Raw genomic sequence first — 20,545 nt, forward strand, 5'->3', positions numbered from 1 at the left:
GTAATATCAAGACCCACAGCATTCACTATTTCCTCCAGATTCAGAGACATGTGCGAGAAAGCACTCATGAGGATGCTGTTTGCATCTGGTTATGTCTACAGGGTCTGGACTATAAATAGTATGCTAAACAGTGTGAAAGACGCCTAAGAAGTCAACTGTGCTGAACGCTCAGGGGGGGCTGTGTGTATTTCTTATTATGCACTCACTTTTCACTGAGGGCAATTTGTTGTGTTGGGGTTTATTTTGTGTTGGGGTTTATTAGACAAAAAAGGCCTCACACATTCTTGGGTGTAAACACCTGATAAAAGCATTTCAAGAACACAACACAAATGTTGAACAGAGAGGTTTTTTTTGTTTGTTTCTGTATTCACTAAACACAAAGCTTGGTTTTGCAATATCATGGCATCATCAGAAAGCAAACATGACTCATTTCTCAGAGATTTCAGGACACATCGGCAGAGACAGTGTGTGTCTGTATGTGCGTGCATCTGTCTGTCGTCCAGAGGCGGTATCGTGCTGCTCGTCCTGTGGAAGCATGCGGTGACAAGACACAGCAGCTCTGAACAACCCCACCGCCCCCCTCTGCGTGATTGATGAGGCTAATTTTGTCAATTAATGAAGAAACCCCTGTTGATTAACATCAGATTGCAGTTTGTAACTGTTAGTGCACCAGTCTGTCAGGAATTCATTTTAATTACAAATCACCACACTGTACTCTTCTATCAGCTACCAGATCTGCTGATCCACATCAGGACACGACTAAGAACAGATAGCAGTTCCATCGAAACACTTCGTTTAACCTATTCACTGAGATTTGAGAGTGCCCACCTGGGCTGGACTTCCTGCTAAAGCTGGCATTATACATCATAATTAATTTGAATGAACAAGATAATTAGCAGGCTGAATTTACATAATGAGCCCGCTAATTGGTTCATAACAGGCGAATATAGTTGATATATCCGGTTGATGGCATGTCTGAGTTCACATATGAACGGACAGGGAGATGGACTGAAATGCTACGGGCCCATGAAGACAAATCTAATAAAGGACAAATAGAGATGTATGCCAAATTGTTTGCTGTTCCTTCAAGGAAGTCATTAAGCATTAAGTGGAAATGTTTAGAGATTAAAGACTCCAGGAAATTGTTTGATGAGAGTGGTGTTGACATGATTGCATATTGAAACAGGGAGTTTGGGCAAGAGATTTTTCAAAAGCTCATTTTACTTCTTTTTTCCAATAGCCAAAAGGGTTCAGTTATATCCCAGCCATGAAGCATGACTTTCTACTTGCTAATTGGTTGCACGTGGTATAGTAGGATGGGCATTCTCATCCAAGTGCGCATCTGATTGGACAGGAATCTAGTGCAACACCATTCATCAATATACTGTATTGTTGCCAGGAGAAAGACTGTAAGTTTAAATGTGAATATCAGAAAAATATACACGAGTACATATGAGTACACCAGCATACTGTTCAGTTTGAAGTTAGTACATTTTTTAATAAATTAATAATTTTATTCAAGTGCAAGGACGCATTAAATTTATCAAAAGGGACAGTAAAAGCATTTATGTTACATATGATTTCCTTTTCAAATACATGTTTTTTTTTTAACCACCTATACATAAAAAAAATCAGAAAATCAGTTTTCAATAAAAATACATCAGTTCTGACTTTTATTTATATTTTGATAATGATAAGAAAGCCTTGGTGAGTATTACAGACATAAAAATAATGTTTGATCAGTTGTGTTAATGGCCTCAAAGCAAACAAAAGGACTAAAAGCCACATTTTGCTTCCATGGGGTCTTTAATTTGATTTATAATTTGATCCAACTCTGATCTGATGGGACAGTAAGTTCACTAATGCTACTGTAGGCTTTTTCATCAGTCTGCACCCCAAGGTGCTTTATATTCAGCCACAGCCTTCTTATTGGCACTAAAAAAACAATAAATAGTAGCAGTGGTGAAAAATTCACACCATGGAGTGGAATAATAATTGGCAAATGTCCAACCACGTATATCTTCAGTGTGGACTAAGTACACTTCAACTTTCCATTTAAGAAATCACTGAGGAATCAGTTGTTATATAAGTGTCTTACAGCCATTTCTGCTGAGATATGGTGATAACGCTCATTATGGCAGACAGAATAAAGAGAGGTTTGCACAGCGGAGGCTCTCCAAGGCTGTGTATCATTTCTTTATCGTTTATGGAAACATGATACTTCCATAAAGCACACCCAATGCACAGCTCTGATTCTCCTGTGTGCCGCATTGTCCTAAAACAAATACACATGCAAGCGGATGTCGCTTTTGAAGCAACAGTAAAAACTAACACTAAAGTGTCTCCCCCCCCCCCCCCCCCCCCTCCCTCCCAATTTTCATTTGATAAAGTAATTTGGTGACAATGGTGCAATTCAGCTGAGAGGGGCTGGGATTTCCATTAAAACATCAAATGAAAGTGAAATTACGAGCCATGACTGCGGGTGAGTTGGAGAAGCGCAGAAGAGCGAGTCGGTGTCTACAGTGGGATTAACAAGGAGCAACAAGTGCTGAGTGCTTTGCATCAAACCCACGGGCCCATGACAAATGAGTAGGAGAAGCTCTGCGTCTATTACCCGGCTTTAAGCCAGAGTCTTCAGGGGTTATAATGAAGTACTGACTGGAGCAAAAGCAAAAAGTTCCAGAGGATGAGTGCTCTCTGTGGATCCTCGCCAAAACCCTCAAGACAACAGGACGCGCTCTCTGTCTCTATCTCTCTCTTTGTCTGTCTCCCTCTCAAAATGAGTGCATTCAAGTATGCTAACTAGATGTGCTATTTTTCCCTCTCTCTGCGATGAAAGTCCAGGGTGGTGGTGTACCGCTCTAGGACTATTTCTTTGTTCCCCAGGGAGAACAGGGAAACCTAATGTCCCTACAAAGCAGAGACAGGAGGAGGAGACGGGGCAAACTAAACAGGAAGAAAATGAAGTTGAAATTTACAGTAAAAAAAAAAAACTATATAAAAAAACAAAACAAAACAAAACTTGATGGCTGACAAATTAACTTCAAATCCAACTCATCAATGGAAAGGAAGGCAATTTTTCAATTCTTAATTTCGCCCAACTCTGGTACAGAGAACTGGCTTGCATACGTGCTATATTTACTCCGTTACATTTACTTAAGTAAACTTTTGGAAAATATGTCCTTTTAAGTGTACATTTAAAGGTGGATACCTTTACTGTTACTCAAGTACATTTTTAATGACAAAAATGTTACACTGGGGAAATTTCTTGGCATTACTTTATTCTTTATGCAAATGTTAAGAAATGCATAGTTTATTCCAAGCGTGCCACCTCTTTTAACTGGGGAATGAGCGATGCACCATTGGTGAATGAATCACTCTTTTGCATCAATTCTTTTCAAAGTTCACTGCACTCACTGAAGCAGTCACAGTCGTAAACAGGAAACTTAAGAACATCAAAAAGCTTTGGATGGCGTATATATGAACCAACAATCTTGAAATCAAATGATGCATCATGTTTGTCTTCAGCAAAGAAGAAGATCTTTATTCAAAAAACATCTGCGTGTGCAGCCTGTGAACGATTCTATTCTACAAGTAATACATTTTACAACTACAAGATTATTAAAAACTAAAAGTATACGAAACCACTTAAGTAGGGCAACTCAACTCAACTCGATTTGCGTGGAATTCGTTGATTCGCCTCGCTGTTTATGATCCCAATGATGGCAGCTCCCGTGCAAAGATCCATCAGTCTAATAATGTATAGAATAGTATTTTTTATTGTCAGATTAACTACTAACAAAGAGATGGCATTTTAATTTGTTTATTTAAAATAAAAAAATAAAAAGTCCAGCAAGATTTGACACGCCATCTATAATGCTTTGACGAAATGGGGAGAAAACATCCCTATTGTAATACATGCATCACTTCATCATCATCTTGCTTGTTCTAAATCTCACAACTTGAGTAGTCTTTTTATTGGGTACTTTTTACTCTTAATCATGTAATTATCAACATTATTACTTTTATTTCTACTTGAGTAATCATTTCTATAAATACTTTTACTTGAGTACAGATTTTGGTTTCTCTACCCACCTCTGACAAGAACTACTGCAAAAACACAATAGGAAAAAGCAACAATGATAGCAAGAAATATAGAGTCGGTTGTACATTGGGTGTGTGTTGCTCATTTACTGAGGCATTTAACTTGCCATTTAACTGGTATTAGAGGACTAATAAGAGAAATGAGAACAGAACCAAATGATCCAGATAGAATGCTATAAAGGACACATTTTTATATAAAACATGACTGCCATTAGACTGTGTCGTTAGAAACTAATGCAACTGCTCAGATTCAGATTTTTGATGTCTGAAGTAATACTGACATCAGGCTAAAATGTGTTTTTTGATTAATCATGTTCCAGTGGGTTTAATTTCTGACACTGGGAATACAGCAGTTAAAGTACAATTAAAAAAAAAGCGATGGACTGGAAGAAGATACAGGGGCAAATCCTGTAATTTATGGCGACCACACGCCACTTTTGAGAGCCCTTCAGTGGGATTGGCCCTTATATTGTTCTCAACATCTTTCTGTACACCTAATATGCCAACCATGAAATGGAATGTAACTTAATACAGATGACGACCTTTCGGATGGAATTGGACGAATGCAAATCTACACAGACCTCCTACTCCTACCTATTTTCTGGAGATGAAGAGTCACATACAACAGAATAAATTGTAGAGAGAGTTGGCTGAAGGCTTTCACCTCCACCCTGGGAGTAGTATGCCTGTCAGCCTCAGTTTTAGTGGTCGTGTCAGCCCTGAGCTCTGGGTTAATGGACCTGCCAAATCAGCCCCAGTGCACCCCCCCCCCCCCTAACGAGACACTGATTGAGGAATTTCCAGAGAATTCGCACACATAATGATAACTCGCATAGAGACGTTTCCGTGACTGACTGAGACCGAACAACTACAAAAAAAATCAGGTCAGGCAATCACGGAAATTTGATTTATGAAATACGATAGCAGAAATATGCTCGATCTCTTTCAAAGTGTCATTTTCATTAGAGGAGACTGCAGAGCTGATATGCGTCTCTGGAGGGTGAGGCCCAGCAGAACACTTGTGTGTGACGACAGCCAAAGCATGAAGCAGATGATTTCAACAGTTTGGCTGTGCTTTAGGGATTGTAATATGATCCAGGCAGAATTATCTTAGTGTCTGATGAAGATGGGGTCACAGTGTGAGTAAACTATGCTGTCATTTGGTAAAGGAGAACCATACTCAGCCAGTGTTAGGAGCCTGTTGGCTTACGAAGAATATGCAAGACTAATATATAAAAGGGGCAACTGGGAGATATAGCTATTCAACACCAAAACATGTATTTTTCCCTCTGTCCTGCTAGCAAAATTGAATCATTGACAGTTTTTTTTTGCTATTCTTATTATTATTCCACCCCCACCTAATGGTTCCAGTTTCCGCTAGAGTTACCCTTATAAAACACACTCCCAAATGTCAATTCAATCAATTAAACACGGCAATAATACCACAAATGGCCAAAGCAAAACAGCACTTTAACAATCAGCATCATTCTGCATCAGTGGCACTGATGTTCCATTAAATACCCTTCTAATCATGGCTTTACAAATGCAGCCTCCTCCCTAAAGCGCGAAGGGCCGCACTGAATGGCGGAAGCTTTGAGGATGGGATTTGAAGAAGCAGTAATCGAGCCTCTCTCGTTCGTGCTGAGACTACCCCACCCAGCCACACATCAAAGCAATCAAGTGCATTAGCATATGCAAAATCCTATCACACAAAACACATGGTTTGGATGCCATTTCCCAATAAACACAAATCTGTGCACGCCGGCAATATAAATCACAGATGCGAGCGCCAAGTCAGTTTTGTGCTCAGACTTCGGCCTTTGCTTTCTTTATGACTATCATTACTGGAATTGCAATTATTATTTGGGCTCGCTTTTGTTTGTTCTGTTCAGGACCAATTAGAATTTGTTAATTAAAATCTTAAATGTCTCCTGTGACACGCGGTGAATTAAAGTTAGCCATTGTTGTCGAACAATGCTGTCCCCTGTAGACAATACAGACCCGGAATAAACAAAAAGCCAGTGGAAAGGAAGTCAAAGATATGGCCTGAATCAATCATCCTTTTCATATGTTTACTTGGGTCCGGCTCTATATCCAAAAATGAAAGAACTGAGATGCAAATTGCGATTCATTCGCTCTATTATTTTCAAGCAAATATCTTTAAAACTAGATGCAGATGCTGAGTTATTGTGAGGTAAACATCACCAGCGCAGGATGCCACCACATTCCTGTGACCTAATTCCATAATTAACAGAGGTTTGAGACTAAGCAGAGGCATATACACAGAGAGGAGCTGGAAACACTGTGCAGACTGCTGCAAACACATCTTCATCAATTCATTAGAGACTTTGTACCCAAAGGTAAAATAATGATCACCGTTGATCATCCCTCACCTCGATTTGCATGATCTTCGGGAGCAATCTGTAATGCTCAGATGTGCAGAAAGTCGCACAAGCCAAGCTTTCTAAGAAACCCTATCTGACTTGTGATTTACATCAGTCAGATGAAATATTCTCCTGCAGCATAGTGTATTTCTGCTCCTCTCAACCCATCAAACATCGGCGCCCAAAGCTACTGCATTTCCATAGCAGGTATTAAAACACACAGCGAGAATGTGTGCCATAATACAACGCATAAAAGGTACTATGCTGGAAATCAAGTGTTATGCTGCCCTGCTGAGCACTGGCCAACACTCTAAAACCAGGATGGAAACCACAGCCTTTCAACAAGAAATACACAGTGCACAATAGAACAATTGCCCCCAATATTTCTCTCTCTTGAGGAATGTTTGTTTATTCTGCTGAGTTCAGGTCAGCCGAATGCATGTTCCAGTGAAAGAAAAGGTTAAGAAAACAAGTAAATCTCACATTTCCTATAGAATGACCAGCATGACTGCTCTAGCACTTCCCTCACTGGGGGATTTCCTTTGTCTAACGAGGCATTGTATTCTGCAGCTACGAGAGATGATTTGTTTATAGACATTTTAAAAAGAGCCACAATAAATTGCAAAGCTTCAGGGAGTCTTTAAAGAAACTGCGCCCTCTCATATGAATGGTATGTTTATGGCTTGGCAGGTGAAAAGGAAAGCCATGGATATTATACACATATTCATTTGGTTAATATGAAACAACCAGCTTTATATATAACCAGCCATTATCCTAACTGAAGGCTAAAAGAATATGTGGTCACAGGTGTGCATTTATCAGGATTTAACGGCTGCTCACAGCTCATCTAATCAGAATTTAGAGTCGAAGCTATCCATTTTAAAAAGTACCCTTCACAAGTCACTGTATTAACTTTTCTGATCCTGCATGTACTGTGTCATTACAGGGAGAAATTGGCCAGCTGATTGGCGTTTTTCTGTCCCTAGAGAGAGAACAAAGGTTAAGTTAAATACTAGCATACCGAATTATAGAAAAGCGAGATCTATTAGACAGGCCCCCACATCCGTCAATACTCAGTATGGATGCCGAATTCTGCTGCAAGCAGAAGTTCCCAGTACTCCCGGTCCCCAGGCAGGCCACCGCTAACACGGTCCCTCCTCTGATTTACAGCTCTCATGGGGCCGCTAGTTCATTTGAAAGCCTTTGTGGGGTGCCATTAATTCTGATAGATAGATATCACTAAACTGCTGAACAAACATCCTACTCAGTCATTTGCATACATTACAATAATGGTGGAAAAAATAAAGTATTCCAACCAATAAGTGTTGTGTGTCTGAGCTACACTGCGAGCATTTTTCCAGTTATTGAGATCAGTTTAAAGCAGTGGACTGTATAACTATACGGTTTTAATGTATGCTGCTGTATCTGGTATATGAAATGCATTTATGTAATGAAAAACTGGATATTCCAGGAATACAAAGAACACATAATATCCTCCAAAGCATGTGGAAATGCATTAAATTGAAAACAAAAAAGAAGATGAAGAAAAAAAAAAACATTAATATGTGAATTATGATGCACGGAGATCTTTAGTACTAATGACGGTTTAAATAATGTATATGAGTCAGTGGGAGTCTATTTCATTTGTCCAAATACCCACAATGCATCTGCAACTAGTCTACCATAGCTGACCTAATACTTTAGACAAACATACTCTCGCATATACATGTTCATATTGCAAGAGGGAATATTGAGCAGTCAGTAATAAAAGAAAATTCCTTTATTTGACTCTAAAAACTAACGCTTATGCATATCAAGAGTTTATTTCTCTCTTGCAACAGCACGCTCAGTGCATTTTCAAACCGGCCGTGATTTGCTGCCACAATCATTTCTATTTAATGGATCAATATATCAACAGTGCATCGCCATGTAAGCTAATAAATGCATATTTGTTCCAGAGTCTTAAGCACCTTAATGTGAATTTAATATGATATTCCCATATTTGGTGAGATTTTTTAATATTGCGAAATGTCACCTCCACAGTTTCAGAGGGGTGTGAAATGTGTATCACTATTATTGCATTCAGAAAAAGCGCACTCCTACCTAGGCAAAATTCCTCTACTGTTCTCCCTCACACCCTCTCTCTAGTTAAAGCCGTTTTATCTCATAAAATTTAGTACATACTAGTTCATCTTCGCTGGAAGGGCTCTAAACCTGCAGTTTGAGCTGCCATGAAAACTAAAAAAACAAAACAAATGTTCTGCATATGAAATGCCACAATCGTATTGTGTTGGGTCTCCCTGGAGCAGAAGAGAATAAAACAAAAAGAATAGTGATTTCAGGGTAGATTAAATCACATGGAAAAAAAGGAAGAAATCTGAAGATTCAGACAGTGCCCACCTGGAGTAGTGTGATTTGGATGAGTATCTACAGGCAACAAAAACACTGTTAACAAGGTGACATCTTTTTCCTTATTCACACAAATTTCCTTTTCCCACACCGTTTAAACAAGCCCTAAAGCTAAACCGTCAAGCTAAAAAGTGAATGTTTTAAAAACACTTCCTGCGCTGCAACTCTAAAATAGCATCTCCACACCATAGTCATTTGTCAAAAGGTCACATTGAGGTCAAACTCATAAAGAGGGGGCCAAGAAGCCAGTTGCTATGGCGAGAAACGGAGTGCACCGAGCAGAAAGCGCACACACACACACACACACACACACACACACCTCCAGCGTTCTCAAATTCAATCACTAAACCTCTATAGCATCTAGCCTGCTGTCCACAATGGCTGAGTGAAACAGCTTTCGGCCTTCTTTAGCTCTGTCACAATGTCTGCCCTGTCATCCGCAAAAGAGCTGGCGCAGCTGTTTGAACGCGCTGTCAGTCAGCATCTCTGCAGCCGGGCTCCGACACCTCTGAAAACGAGTCGCGACTGGTGCACAATGAGGGTGGAGCCGTTCCCTTTCAGCCGTTTCTCACTCATTTTTCTCTCTCTGCTGCTAAAAAAAAACACTTGAACCATCAAACGGACGTGACTGTATTCAGCCAAGGCTGCGCGCCGGCTCTGATGACAGATCAGGTGAGACAGGGACGACATGCGTCTACGTTTGCACTCGGGGCCCGGTTGGCTTTTACAATCCTCAGGGGACGCCGCGAGGCCCTGACGCTGCCGCAGTGTGTCCACGCCTCTCCATTTTCCCTCACTCAAGTTCCAATCCTCCCCGAGTCCTGCTAATCAATGCTTTCGCTAAGGCCACAGAGGTATTCTGGCTTGTTTTTTGTGCCGCACTGCAGGCTAAAGAAGCTCATTGTTCTTAAATCATACAAACCTAAGCAGCCCTCTTCGACTCGGAGCAAATTTTTAATGCATGCCGGGGCTATTACTCTTATGCCACCCAAAGTGCAGCGTAAGTCGCCCATAAATCTCGACGTTGAGCTCGTGAACAAAGAGCTAAAATAAGGTTAACTGCTGTCTTTCCTGTGCTTGGGAAACATATGGGAAGACTCTCAGACTTGATAAGTCATTGATTAATGGTCCTTACTCGTAGTTAATAACACCGCAGAGAAACGGCAGGAGTCGCAGTGGGGAAATAAAAGTCAAGCAGTCGCTCAGAACGAGCACAAAAAGTCAAATTTAAAGCATGATTTTGTGTCAGCTCTTTTTTGGCACGCATAAACATTCACATGTCAGAAAGGAAAAGTCAAACAAGTGTCTAACTTCCTCACTCCTTAGAGTCTGAGAAGTGTTGTGGCATCTAATTCAATTTGAGGCTAGTAAGCACTTGCGTTCCTGTTATCGAAATGGGAGAGGTGCTTTGAGAGCTGATAGCCCTCAGAAAGTCAGAGAGAAGGAGCCTGTGGCTGGTCAGCAGATGAAATCAGCATAGGGCTATAAGTATAGAAGGCTAAGAAGCCCTCCATTAGAGTCTGTGGGGAGGAAGTTGTGCAGTATAAATAGCTCCCAGCCTGAACTCCCTTTGGAGAGCTTGAGAGACGAGGAGAATGCGGATAAACATCTCACTTTGAGACAGCCTATCCAAGCATATACAGTATTTTTGTCTTGCTTTCCATACTTAAACATTAAACATCTTTAAAAACAAGATACATTTAATTGAGAAGCCAAATTGCATTAAAAAAGCACATTTTCAGGGAATACATTTCATTTTTTTTATTCTATTTGCATATTTAGTTTTTCTCACTATGTCCTGTTATATTCATGCTTAAACAATAAATCAAGACATGAGGAAATTAATCATATACTAAATTGATAATGTTATAAGTTCTCCATTTCAAAATAAATGCTGTTCTTTTGAACTTTCTATTAATCAAATAATTCAGAAAATATTATTAATAATACTATTATTATTAATAATAAAATAAATATCAAATATTTTCAACATTGATAATCATAAATGCTTCTTGAGCGGCAATTCAGCGTATTAGAATGATTCCTGAAGGATTGTGTGACATTGAAGACTTGAGTAACGGCTGCTGAAAAAATTCAGCTTTATCATCACAGGAGTAAATTGTGTAGAAACACTAATAATTTTAATAATTTGACAATATTATTTAATTTTTTTTCTCTCCTTCAAATAAATGTAGCCTTGGTGAGCATAAAATACATATTTCAATAATAAAATATGAATATTTCAAAAACATCGACAAATCTTACCGACTTTTGTATTAACGGGAAAACAAGACAAAAATACTGATTAAGAATTAACAGTGTACTGATCATAGCTTATTGGCAAAGGGACCTCAGAGCCTCATTCCTGCACATGAGTCTATGTTAAACTTTCTATCATGGAAGACAGTAGAAGTAGTAAATGCACTCAAAGGATATCGACATTTTTTCAACAAACTTATCCTGCTTGTCATCAGTCTTGGGGAAGTTCTGGATGTCGTTCTCCAGCCTCTGAATATGCCGCTCCATTGTGTCCAGGCTGGCTTTCAGGATCTGGGCAGATACTGCAAAAGGAAGATAGGGGGGGGGGGGGGACAAAAACAAAAAAACAATGGGTTATGAGTATTATGCTTAGTTTGTGGTCACAGATTTTTTTTTTACTTTGATCCAAGACAAGAAACTACTTTTAATTTATTTACAAATGACTCAAGTCTATGAATGTATGCCTAATTGGACTGTACAGTGAACAGTTTGGCTTTATTGTGTTATTTTATTTATTTTTTAAGTGTTTCAGATTTTTCTCCTATACTGTGTAGGCGGTAGTTGTCTGCCTACTTCATACTGTTTGATGAACTCCAGTGCTCTTATTTAAAATTCAACATCTTGACAAGCAACATATAAAGTCCAGCATCTGATTCAGCCCTCAGATATCTTTGTATATAAAGTCGAATAAACACTGCACTGAAGCTACTGCCAAAGGGTCTGAAGACTTTGATCAGTGACATTATTACTCGAGGCAAAGAATGCAACATTTAATATTGATAAATAATCAGGCATGGAGCATATAGGAATGGCGATTTAGCCAACTTTTGTTTGAATTATCACTTATTTAAAGCACTCATATATTTGTTAAATTGAAAAAGAAGGAAGAATAAATAAATAAATAAATAAAGCTACTGAGAATAAAATGTCATGCTATTGGCTGAAAAAAAAGGCCTAAAAATCTCAAGTTAGCCAAACAGAAACCATCAACTAATAACATCAGAAAGTTTGCAATGAGGAAAAAGCAGTATGTACATGGAATTATTCATGTTTGTTTAGTTCTAATAAGTATTCAATATTTCAAAACTAAAAGTATTAAAAAAACTCTTGGAACTATGAACTAATATTCTATTAAATCAAATGATATATTAATATAATATCAGTATAAAACATTAAAATAAAATATAATATTCATAAAGCACATACATTATGGCCATGCATTTTCATTTCAGTGACACGATCGATCCATCCAATTCGGAATTTGAATAAGTAGCTGATTCACAATTAACTAACTAACAACTAAACAATTTAGGTTTGACTAATATGTTCTCCAATTCTAATTTGTCAAATGGGCCTTCTATCTTGTTTTTCTTATCAGCCTGTACTGGAGTATATTGGCTGGTTGGTGGTGTAAATCTTGCAGGTGTGCTCAGGTGGACAGGTGTACTGAAGTGATGCTGAAGTTAGCTGACTGCGGCTGCTGTCCTGAAGCTGAGTGGTGTCAGCATGGGTTCAGCTTCATTAATCTCTACATAATCACTGTTTACGGCTCTCCATCTCCCTCTGGACTCACTGTAGTCCTTTCAAGTCTGGACTTCAAAGCGCCAGCAGTGTCTTAGGGGGATCAGTAGGGATGCGGGCGCAGTTGTGGCGCCGTATTGTGATTGGTGTATGGCTTTAGCTTTATTGATACACACGGTACGAATGATCATGGCACAAGAAGGTCTGTCTGAGAGGGTCAAAGCTCTGACTCATCAGAGACATGAGAGGCTTTGTATGGGTCTTAGAGTGGACAAACACTCTTCAATAGGGTTGCCATGAGTAAGCAACCAAGGTGCAGACTCCAGCTCATATATCAATGAATTAATAAATGATATCTAATATAGGTAATATAGGTAATATAGATTACTTACTAGGCACAGGGTTAATTAAAAAAAAGGTGGGGGAGGGAGGCAGGAATGCAGATAATATATACACTATATATGATACAAACACTGTTGATGTGCTACAAAAGTTTGGGGTCAGTAATATTTTTTTTTATTTAAAATATATGAATACTTTTATTCAGAAAGGATGCATTATATTGATCAAAAGTGACAGTAAATACATGCATAATGTTATAAAAGATTTATTTTCAAAAAAATGCTGATCTTTTGCACTTTCTATTCATAAAAGAATCCTGAAAAAAAGTCTACCGGTTTCCACAAAAATGTTAAGCAGCAACTGTTTTCAACATTGACAGTAATGAGAAATGTTTCTTGAGCAGCAAATCAACATTATTAGATTATATTAGATTTCTGAAGGATCATGTGACACTGAAAGCCTGGAGTAATGGTTGATGAAAATGCAGCTTTGCCATCACAGTAAAAAAAAAAAAACCAACACATTTTAAAACTGTTTTTACATCAAAATACTGTAATACTGTAAATGCAGCCTTAGTGAGAATAAGAGACAAAACTTTTTTTTTTTTTTTTTTTTTTTATCTTACCGACCCCAAACTTTTGGATGGTACTATTTAAAGACTTGCAAAAGTCTGGTTAGCCTATAGCTGCAGGATTCAATCCATGTTGTTTCCCGAGGTCAGTGCTAATAACATCTGCTTTAACTTTTCCTACTCGACAATAAAGCCCAAATAGGAGGACAGCAGGCAGCAGCTACAAATCTACTCAAAGCACTAACAACAATATAAAGGGTAGACACCGTGTCATTAGTAGCATGCTGGAGGAAACCCACAACTGGGGATTTACTGTCCCCTAATCAAGGCTTACAAAGCCGAGGTTAACATTCTGTCTGAGGACAGGCCTTTAGAGAGAACAGAAGCAACAGAGAGAGAGAAAATCAAGCGAGGGCACAAGTTTAAGCTTTTTCAGCGATGCTACAGCTTGTCAGGCCAATTCTAAAAGCTAAAACACTGTGGGTTTAAAATACTCTGATGACATGTTGAAATGATTTTTATAGGGGGAAAGAGAGAAAATTGTGGGCAGACAGATGATGGAGATGGATAGGAAAGACAGCATGGTCTGTGCCTCTTAGGACCTGGTGCTGGGGGAGTAGCGAGAGTGGGAAAAAAACAGCTCTGAGTTCAACTAATAACAGCACCGACTCACTCATCTCACAGGCCTCGCCACTGATGAAACGCAAACACCAGGGACCAAATGAAGAAATCTCAGCAGTGTTCCAAAACCTAGGAAGCATCCTTCTGAGGTAACATGGACTAGACTGGCTAAAATCATAGAAGGCTGTTCTAAAAGCTATAGGGATCAAAATTTTACTCTTTTTTTTTAAAGAAAATAATACTTTTATTCAGCAATGATGCAATAAATTGATCAAAAGTGAAAGTAAAGACATTTATAATGTTAAAAAAAAGATTTCTATTTCAAATAAATGCTGTTCTTTTAAACGATCTATTCAACAAAAAATCCTGGGAAAAAAAAAAATCAGGGTTTCAACAAAAATATTAAGCAACACACCTGTTTTCAAAATGTATCATAAGATAACAAGAAATGTTACTTGAGCACCAAATAAGCATATTATAATTGAAGACTGGAGTAATGATGCTGAAAATTACACTTTTCCATCACAGGAATTTTTACATTTATAAAATGTATTAAAATAGAAAACAGCAACTTTAAATTGTAATACTATTTCACAATACAGCTGTTGCTGTGTGGTTGATCAAATAAATGCTGCTTCACTGAGCACAAGACACTTTCAACAACCTTGAAAAAAAGAAAACCAAAATGTTTTAACACTATTTAATACAACAAATTTGTTTGTTTGTTTGTATGTTTATAGTTTAACACTATGTCAGCTACCTCGGCTTTATTCATGGCGAGAAAGAGATTAAAAAGGAACAAATAAAATAGGTTTTTAAATGTTTTTAAAAATTCTAAAACGAGATCTGGTCTTACTTCATTAAAAATCTTCAACTGAAGTCAACTAAAAATAATGATTTCTAACATAGTTCAAACTATCACAGTTTATCACATCAAAATATGCTTCAGTTATAATGGATTCTGGCACGAGGGGCATAAAGGAGGATCTTCACCCCTTAGGGCCTGCTCACATATCGCGTCTATTGCGTGCTCAAGTTCGTTATTTAAAATGTAGGCGCGCGGTATGCGCGCTCATAATGGAAGCGACGCGCTCATTTTTTCCAAGCGCGTCCGCACAGCATCGAGATAAAAACATCTCAACTTTTCAGAATGCCGCAAGCGCACCATAAGCGCACAGTAGGTCACGTGACAAGAACCAACCGGAGCGCAGCCGCCCTAGCGCTTTAGAAAAAGGAGAATGCGGCGCGCCCAGCGTTTTCTACGCGTTTTTAGACGCTATATGTTAATCCGGCCTAAAAGGAACACGCCGACTTTTTGGGACTTTAGCTTATTCACCATATCCCCCAGAGTTAGATAAGTCCATACATACCTTTTTCATCTCCGTGCGTGCTATAAGTCTGTTTGACGCACCCACCACTAGCCTAGCTTAGCACAAAGACTGGATGTAAATGGCTCCAGCTAGCATACTAATCCCAATAAGTGACAAAATAACGCAAACATTTTCCTATTTACATGTTGTGATTTGTATAGTCACAGAGTGTACAAATAACAAGGTCATATGAGACACAGCCATCTTTTAACCGTATAAATATTGGGAACTATATTCTCAGAAGGCGAAGCACTGCTACTTGGGCGGAGTGATTACCGCAGCACCTGAGACCCACCGTGATGAGGAGCAGAGAGTTCGTTCAGAGTTGGAGTAATAGAGTCAGCAATTACTAGATAGTAAAAGCATAGTTTACAATCATGGGTGTTCGTTCGCTGTATTGTAAAGAGCTGCGACAATAAACAGGGGAGACCAGGTAATACCATGATGTTGGGATTAGTATGCTAGCTGGAGCCATTTACATCCAGTCTTTGTGCTAAGCTAGGCTAGCGGTGGGTGCGTCAGATAGAGTTACAGCACGCACGGAGATGAAAAAGGTTTGTCTATGACGCTTTGCCAGACCATAACTCAGTTAAAACTGAGAATGGTCTGGTTTTAACCAGGCTATATTATTAATATTATATTTCAAAAACGTTTTACACCAAACACAGGATTGATTTCGTAAGTTTGTTTTTTGTTATACACTGATCCCATTCAGCTTGAATACAATAAATATACTTGTAATTCAATCAATACTAAATAATATACAGTATAAAATTTAATCAATACCAAAAACTATCATAAAAAAAAAAAAAAAAAAAAAAAAAAAAAAAAACTATTTTACGTAATATTTCTCTGCTAGGCATTTGAAGCATACTAGGATGCATAAGTGACAGGCTAATTGTTAAGCAACATGCTAATGTATAACTCTATTGGAATCAACTGAGTGAGTGAAATCTCCCGTACAGATCGCAACACATGTAAGAAGCAGGTAAGAAGTCAGCAGCAAGACATTTCTGGAGCAGACCCCTTGTTTACCACAAAATAAAGTGATTTAGGACCACACGGCCTAGAGAATCTATAAATAGATACTTTTTTTCCCAATGTGAGCACTTAAGAAATTAATTGCTTAGTTTAATTACTACAATAAATAGGATAATGCCATGGTGTCCAGTACAATCAGGATTTTGACTGTTAATATAGCTATAAAAATGCTGGTAACAGTGTGGGGTACTGCATATGAAAATTAATATGAGTGGAAAATGTTAATATTTATTTTGATGTTCCTCTGAAAGTACAGGCTCGTTATGGGTCAGTTTCAGCTTTTCAGCAATAAATTTGTTTGTCTCAGAAGCAGCTTTCGTCTTCTTAATAGAGAGCCCTGCTGGAAGCCCAAGCAGAATAAAAAAGGCATCCTTTTGGGATATCATTAGTAAGATTAACAACAAAATAACACTGTTTACAGGGGACCAGTACTTGCGCATTAATAACTTGAACATGCCCAATTCACATGATCTGGAGGGGAGGGGAGGGGAGGGGAGGGGGGAGAAAAGAAAAAGATAACCCTGAAAAAAAATCCCTGTCCTATTCACAGCAACCATTTATAGGCTGTGGCAATTTAAACTAATGTCTACTGTCTGTGTGGTTCCATAACACCAACTAACAGCGTGTGCTTGAACATTCTTCACCTCTGTAGGTTAACAAATATTTTGGCTACTGGCTAGTTCCCATTACCAAAGATTCAAACTCACAATAAGTTCACTTGATTGCACTTTGTTAGGGCTCGTTCACACAACGCTTGCATTCCATATTTGTGATTTTTTTCTTAGTCTATGTATAATCTTTTCAAGGCCAGTCAGTACTCAGTATTAAAATAAATTTGTTTCTTTATCTTAAAGGGACTGTTCACCCTAAAATGAAAATTAAGTCATTAATTACTCACCCTCATGTTCCAACCCCGTAAGACCTTCGTTCATCTTCGGAACAGAAATGAAGATATTTTTGATTAAATTTGAGAGCTGGATCACTCCTCCATAGGCTTCCTAAGGGAGTGAAACTTGACGGCCCATAAAGTCATTGAAGAAAATGTTTAAATAGTCCAAGTGACTACAGTGGCTCAACTATAAGTTTATCAAGCAACGAGAATACTTTTTGTGCGGAAAAACAAACAAAAATAACGACTTTATTCGACTATTCCTTTTCTTCCTTGTGGGCCTGAGACGAGAGTTCAAGAGATTTCCACGACGCATGCGCGAGAACTGAACAAGAAGTAGTAGAAGAAGAACGTCCTCTTCTCAGTTCTCGCGCATGCGTCGTGGAAATCTCTTGAACTCGCGTCTCAGGCCCACAAGGAAGAAAAGGAATAGTCGAATAAAGTCGTTATTTTTGTTTGTTTTTCCGCACAAAAAGTATATCGTCGCTTGATAAACTTATAGTTGAGCCACTGTAGTCACTTGGACTATTTAAACATTTTCTTCAATGACTTTCTGGGCCGTCAAGTTTCACTCCCTTAGGAAGTCTATGTAGCAGTGATCCAGCTCTCAAATTTAATCAAAAATATCTTCATTTGTGTTCCGAAGATGAACGAAGGTCTTACGGGGTTGGAACAACATGAGGGTGAGTATTTAATGACTTAATTTTCATTTTTGGGTGAACTATCCCTTTAAATCACATAAAAAAACGGTTGCTGTAGCTATGTAGAGCAGAAATTTGAGTGAATTTAAAGATCAATGACTTCTTCGGCATTAGCGCCCATTGTGACGGCATTACACAATAGGACAAACTCCTTGCTGGTTGGCTTCTTAAAGATTTACAGTCAGGGTTTAGTGTCTGTGAGACCTGCCCTTCTGTTCTGGCTTGCTCTGTGCGATATTCATTCTCAGAGCCAGGGGACAGAAGAGGTCTATTTCATTAAGCCCCTTTCCATCTCCTCTCGCCATAAACAGCCATGAAGTAACGTCGCTTGTCATAAAAAAAGAAAGAAGATGCGCTTTGCAAAATACCAAATCATCAGCTGTAATGCCAAGGTGTCAGCGTTACTGTCAGCCATTTGTTGGAGGGCACCATTTCCATGTGAGATTTATAGATAAGGCGTATCAATATTTCATCGCTTTAGCTGTGATGCTCGGATGATACAATGTGAATTGAGATTTATTTCGGAGCTGGATGCCTTGGTGTAGCATAAGGCATTTGTGATTCAAATAATCTGCACCAACAAAGGAAAACAAAGCATATAATAAAAGACAAGGTCACCCATGAACAATCATTAAGTGGTTTACAATCAAATGATTGCCTCTTTATCTCTCTGCACGTGAGGATTTGAATTACACAAGAGAGTTCATGCATGAATGAACGGACAGTATGTATGCATCCATAAAAGGTATTGTGTGAAAGTGTATGAATAGGACACAGGGGAAGAGTGTGTGAGCGAGAAAAAGAAAGAGAGATGAGGCGGTACCTAAAGAGTTTTATGCTTGAAAGCTATATTCCATCACTTGACATATGTACACCGATAATTGGCAGGAAAGTGGGAAACTTTCATTAAACTACAATTAGACTGGAGTTCATTGCATTCATCCTGTATAAAAAAAAAAATTAAAAAAAAAAGTTTGCTGGGGAGAAGCAGAACAGGGTATAGCCAGATTACGTCTTTTAATTTGGTATGTAATGAGTTTGAGGCTCAAGAGACCCTTAAAATAAAGACGTTACAGATACCGACACTATCCCCTCTCCAATTCTACCTTATTAACTTTAGAAGGTAAAATGTAGTTCTTCCAATAACGTCTCTTCACAATGAAAACATGCCTGTCATTGGACAACCATGAACAGATGAGAAACTTCAATCTTTAAAACATACACTAAAAACACTACGTCCTCATTGAAGCGAGTCTGAGGATTATTGATCTCAACATACAACAATTACCTCTAAACAAGCAGCTACTTGTATAAGCATTGAACTGGTATTTTTCATTGCAATTTTGAGACTTTTCTATGTAGTTAATGGAAAAAGTAATCTTTTCAGTTTGAAACATTTACGCATCTGCCAGCACTTCTTTGCCACTTAAGAATGAGTAAAGGTAATGGGAAACAGACAGCACAGTAATGGCATATACTTGCCATATTTACTTTAGCAGTGCAAAAAGACAAAAGCATATCTACATCTCTAAAGAACAAAACAGCTCAGATCACACTGCATAAAGATGACATGCTTGTGGTGACAAATCAATGCAATTGCTATCTTATGACTATTATGCTGTGCTAAATGCTGAAATAGTGGGTTCTTTTAATTAAAGCAAAAGTCAATTTGAAGCAAAGAAAATAAGTATTATAAGTAATTCAATTATTTAAATACTTGATGACTTTTAACACCACTGTGTAGTCCAAGAGGAGTTATCCAAACTACACATGATACATATAGGCTAATACTAATAAAGTTAAAAATGTGCAGTTTTACAGACATTTATCCTTTAATAATAATAAAAATAATGATACTAACTAAGAAGAACTGTTTAGAAAACTGACTAATAATAATAATTGACTGTTCAGTAATAATAAAAATAACTATTAAATATTAATATCACTAGAAACAGAAAACAACTAGTAGCCTACATAGTTTGTGCCCAAATCAATTAACTCCAGTGCAAAAAGAGTGTAAATCCACAATACATTTTGTGCAGAGCATAATTACTAGTCACCATCAATGGGGTGCTAATCGGATGGAGGGGAAACAAGACAACAAATCCTTTTACATTCGCTCCATTTATTATTTTAATATGTGTTTTCATGAAATCCCTCACTTTTTAATTCATAATTAAGGATTTATTGACTGATTTGATCATCTGAGAGCTTTTATATTTAAAAAACCTTTAGGTTGAAATATGATTCAAAATGAGCTGCTAGCCACAGCAGATTCCAGCTGATGAAATAAAAATATTTCTGGATCATTAAGAGTAAATAAAACTGGATAA

General features: G+C 38.1%; 1 protein-coding gene across 1 annotated transcript in view; it reads right to left on the bottom strand.

Annotated features, from left to right (window-relative positions):
* The window catches only part of diaph2 (diaphanous-related formin 2), a 559,427-nt gene that overhangs the window by 103,386 nt on the left and 435,496 nt on the right, over positions 1 to 20,545 (bottom strand). The window contains exon 26 of the mRNA XM_056270265.1: positions 11,334 to 11,458. Within this exon, the coding sequence (XP_056126240.1) occupies positions 11,334 to 11,458 (125 nt within the window). The remainder of the gene's footprint in view (positions 1 to 11,333; positions 11,459 to 20,545) is intronic.

The sequence above is a fragment of the Rhinichthys klamathensis genome, unplaced genomic scaffold, assembly GCF_029890125.1.
Source record: "Rhinichthys klamathensis goyatoka isolate OS25496 unplaced genomic scaffold, OSU_Roscu_1.1 h1tg000301l_1, whole genome shotgun sequence".
Lineage (NCBI taxonomy): Eukaryota > Metazoa > Chordata > Actinopteri > Cypriniformes > Leuciscidae > Rhinichthys > Rhinichthys klamathensis.